The sequence below is a fragment of the Anneissia japonica genome, unplaced genomic scaffold (genome assembly GCF_011630105.1).
Source record: "Anneissia japonica isolate Jap-2015-1 unplaced genomic scaffold, ASM1163010v1 scaffold288126_len377047_cov203, whole genome shotgun sequence".
In the NCBI taxonomy this organism is placed as follows: Eukaryota; Metazoa; Echinodermata; class Crinoidea; order Comatulida; family Comatulidae; genus Anneissia; species Anneissia japonica.
Genome location: NW_022721684.1, coordinates 344,157 through 348,148, shown reverse-complemented (window position 1 = coordinate 348,148; position 3,992 = coordinate 344,157). Strand labels below are relative to the sequence as shown.

Below are 3,992 nucleotides of genomic sequence, written 5' to 3'. Positions count from 1 at the left end.
CCCCCTCCATTGGTTAGGAAAAACTAAAATGAACGGTACCAAGTTTCATGTTGTTGGAGCCATTTAAACAATTTCTACAACAATTATCTAAATTTCAATGTTTTGCTATTTTTTTTATTTATTTTTTTTTTGAATTTCAAGTTGAAATTGAGGTAGTATATACAATATGAATGTATTTATATACAATCAATATGTGTTTATATACAATCAATATTATTATTTATTAATTGCTAGGCCTATATTATATAGAATACTTATTAGGGGAAAGGTACCCTTTTGCACAAATACAGCTTTAAGCCTGGAACAAATAGCCTAAAATGGGGCCCGTTCTAAAAGGGGCCCGTTCTAGGCTATACACCTAAGTCTAAGCCTACATGAATTAAGCAACCTCTACTGTGGTAGTGGGCAATTTTAGACACAGATAATGTCTAAATGAAGTGGGAAATTGAATAGTGTTGTTAATTAGTTTTTGTTTAATATTATAGTTAGGCATATTTCGACCATTGAGTATTTGTATATTAGTTACTTAAACAATATTTAAATTAATTACATTTGTGAGCCTCAGGTTGCGATCAAATTACATTTTCCCTTAAGGGGCCCCTTTTAGACACCTTTCCCCAATATACCGCGACAGTGGCACGCGACAGTTACAGAACCATTGTTCGTGCTGCTTTCGCGTACCGTTGTCGCGGTCCGTGGAAATATATGCAGTATACAGTAGATAATTTTGAATTGCTGTTTTATCCACTGGGTGTAGCCTAAGTATATAGGCCTACCTCCACGGTGTAAGCCTGCACTGCAAGTTAAAATTAGGCAAAAACGAGAAATCAACTGACATTGTTTATGCATTGCACAGATGAGTTTTTTTCCAGGCCAGGTAGGCAGGGGGCCCGGGAGGGCGCGGACGCATTCATCCCCCCCCCCCCCCCCCCCAGTTCCAAAAGGTCCACTTTTTAAAACCTTATTTCACAATTGTTCCTAATTATTGCGAAATGCTAGTGTATGCATTGCATTTTATATTTTGTTGGAAATTGATCAACACCTGTGATTACAGATTGATCCATAAACAATGTTATCTATAGGGCATACAGATATAAAATATGTATTGTTCTACTCTTTGGTGTAGATTTAACATAGGTACTATAAGATCGTTAAACGTCTGCTATAATAATGCCCTATGTTTATTACTGCGACAACCGAGGCACTGTAGTGCGAGTTTTATGTTTGCATCCAATGATGTACCGACCTGTGACGAGTATCTTAGAAATACATACTTTCAGGAACCGTGTGAAAATCAGCTCTAATTCAATCATTGTGGAAATTAAGCATTATGTTCTTTCCAATTCTAAAATGTATAAGCAGTGGAATATTGTCGTACATTAAGATGATTTCCTGATCTTTATGTTTTTCTTGATTCAGTCTATTTTTCACTTTTGTCTTATATTTATATGTATTTGTATTGGTTTAACTGTTGTTCTTTTGTATGGACATGAAATTCTGAAATAAAAGATGAATGAATGAATGAATGAAATAAAGGACATAAAACGTTATTACTTCAGGTCCCTAAATAATTAGTGAAAAATTAATATAATATTCACGAATTATGGGTTTGAGAAATCAATTATATAAGTCCCTCAAAATACTATTTTGTCAGAGCTTCCTTAGAATTTCCCCAAACCTTCTCCAGGCCCATGCCCCTGGACCCCCAATTTCAAATAGACCCCCAATTTTGAAACCTACTATTTCACTAAAATCGTTACTAATCGCGAAATGCTATAGTATGCATTGTATTTTATTTGGCAGCTCTTATAACCATTGATTTTTAATAACTGTGTTACGAAATTTGTTGGGAATTATCAGCTACAGTGATTGCGTATTGATCCCATTATGAACAATTTGATCTGTAGGCCCACAGATGTAGGCCCTAAATGACATAAATAGGCTATATAATATTTATTAAAACTACTCAATAATTTTTTGTATGTGTACCGGTACACACATAATGGGCCTATCTACTGTAATAAGAATGATAAAAATTTACCTGACCGTTTTTAAGAGGGGAAACCTTAAATTTTGAAGAACTTTGAAGTCATTAAACACTTCAGAATTCGGGTAAGCTCATTTCTCGCCATCTAGATATCACAATTTTCCCGGGAGAACCTGGACTCCCTTTCCTTTGGGGTATGATTCATGGAAAAAAGAATAGGCCTACGTATGCAACTACTCCATTTTTCTTTTTTATGTATATACACACATAATAGGCCTATTTATGTAATAAGAATGAGAAAGTTTAATTACCTGACCGTTACAAGAGGGGAAAAACCTTTTTTTTTTAAAGAACTTAAGAGTCATTAAAAGACACCTCAGAAGTCGAGAAACAAAATTTTCCCGTGAGGGACCCCGGACCCCTTGCTTTTTGGGGTTTACCGTATCGATTCATGGAAAAAAGAATACGTATGCAACTACTCAATTTTTTTTTATGTATGTATACACACATAGGCCTATTTACTGAAATAAGAATGAGAAAGTTTACCTAACCGGCTCAAGAGGGGGAAAACCTTGTTTTGAATAACTTAAAAATCATTAAAAGACAACTCAGAAGTCGGGAAATCGCATTTCCCGCCATCATCTAAGAATCAAAATTTTCCAATAAGGGAGGACTGCGATGGCGAACTTGTACTGTTTACATAGGACCTGGCCTACATTATGTTTTTTTCTTTTTCCTAACCTTAACTTTAACCCTATTATAATTTCCTGACGCAACTCACATCGTAATTTCCAATGATTAATAATTTTATTAATATTTCATTGAGTATCCCCAATGTAGTTTTTTAAAGGCCTTTGATACGACAAATTTGGACACAGCTCAATAGTTTTCGACAATTATTTAGGCTATACACTAAAATCAATACGGTATGTGAACAGTACAAGGAAGTTCTTGAAAATATTTCCTGAATACGGAGCAGGCCTAGTGTAAAGTTCAAGTTTATTGGAAATACAGCAGCAGACGATAAACCCAGCAGCCAAGTCATGAATAAGCCTCGAAGGCCACCCACAGTCCCGAGGAACGTGAAGCCCCACCCAGTGGAAAAGGGCCCACCTCCAGACCCTTCTTTAATTTCAAAATTTAAAAGAAGTGATCCGGCTAAATTGAAATTTGATGAGAATGAAGTCGGTCCTAACCCGACCGATTTGGAGATGATCGTAACTGGTAATACGCTTCCCCAGCTCGTCCAGCTCCTGGAAGATTTTGATATCGATGGGAACCGCGTCAGTTTGAAAGCAGGAGATATTCTGATGCTTCACATGATAGTAGAAAAAGATGTTGTTCACGCTATAGATGACAATGGACTGCATTTTTATCTTCCAATTCAGGCCGAGCAAGTGTACGAAAGGTTAACACTGGGTAAGTGTCGTTTGCATAACAAGCATTCAGACGGTACATTCAGCCACACGTAAAATAGTAATAAGTTCATACACCAAAGAGTGGGCTGTAGAATTATATCTCTTTGTTAATACCATGATTTAGAAATGAAAACATTCTGGATAGCAGAACAGTGTATACTTTCATATCACATTTTAATTAGACATGGTGCATTCATATTTGGCTTACCATTCAGATGGGGAGGAATTGCCTTTTAGATCTAGAATATAGGCGTTGCTAACTATTGTGGAAGCACATAGATTAAAAAGGCCTATAGGTCATGGAATTCGACCCTAAATAGTTAACATCCGCGTTTTGTCTTGTCAATACTCTCATAATTTACATCAGTTGACAGATATTACTCTTAAGATTAACAGTACAGTATTTGTGATTGGTATGATTTATCCATAGTTTAATATTGGATAAATTCACATTTCGTATTTTTTTTAAATTTTTCATTCATAACACATTTTCCAACAATATGATCGGTAGCCTACAGTCAAAATGAATAATATATTGTAAAGAGGATCACAATCCCTGTCACGTTAAGACCCTAAAAGGATATATA

At 35.6% G+C, this 3,992-nt stretch overlaps 1 protein-coding gene across 1 annotated transcript in view; it reads left to right on the top strand.

The window, feature by feature from the left end:
* The first annotated feature begins 2,967 nt into the window (after nt 1–2,967).
* LOC117111723 overlaps nt 2,968–3,992 on the top strand; it is a 10,242-nt gene continuing 9,217 nt past the window's right edge. The window contains exon 1 of the mRNA XM_033254717.1: nt 2,968–3,406. Coding sequence (XP_033110608.1) covers nt 3,031–3,406 — 376 coding nt within the window. The 5' untranslated portion in view covers nt 2,968–3,030. The remainder of the gene's footprint in view (nt 3,407–3,992) is intronic.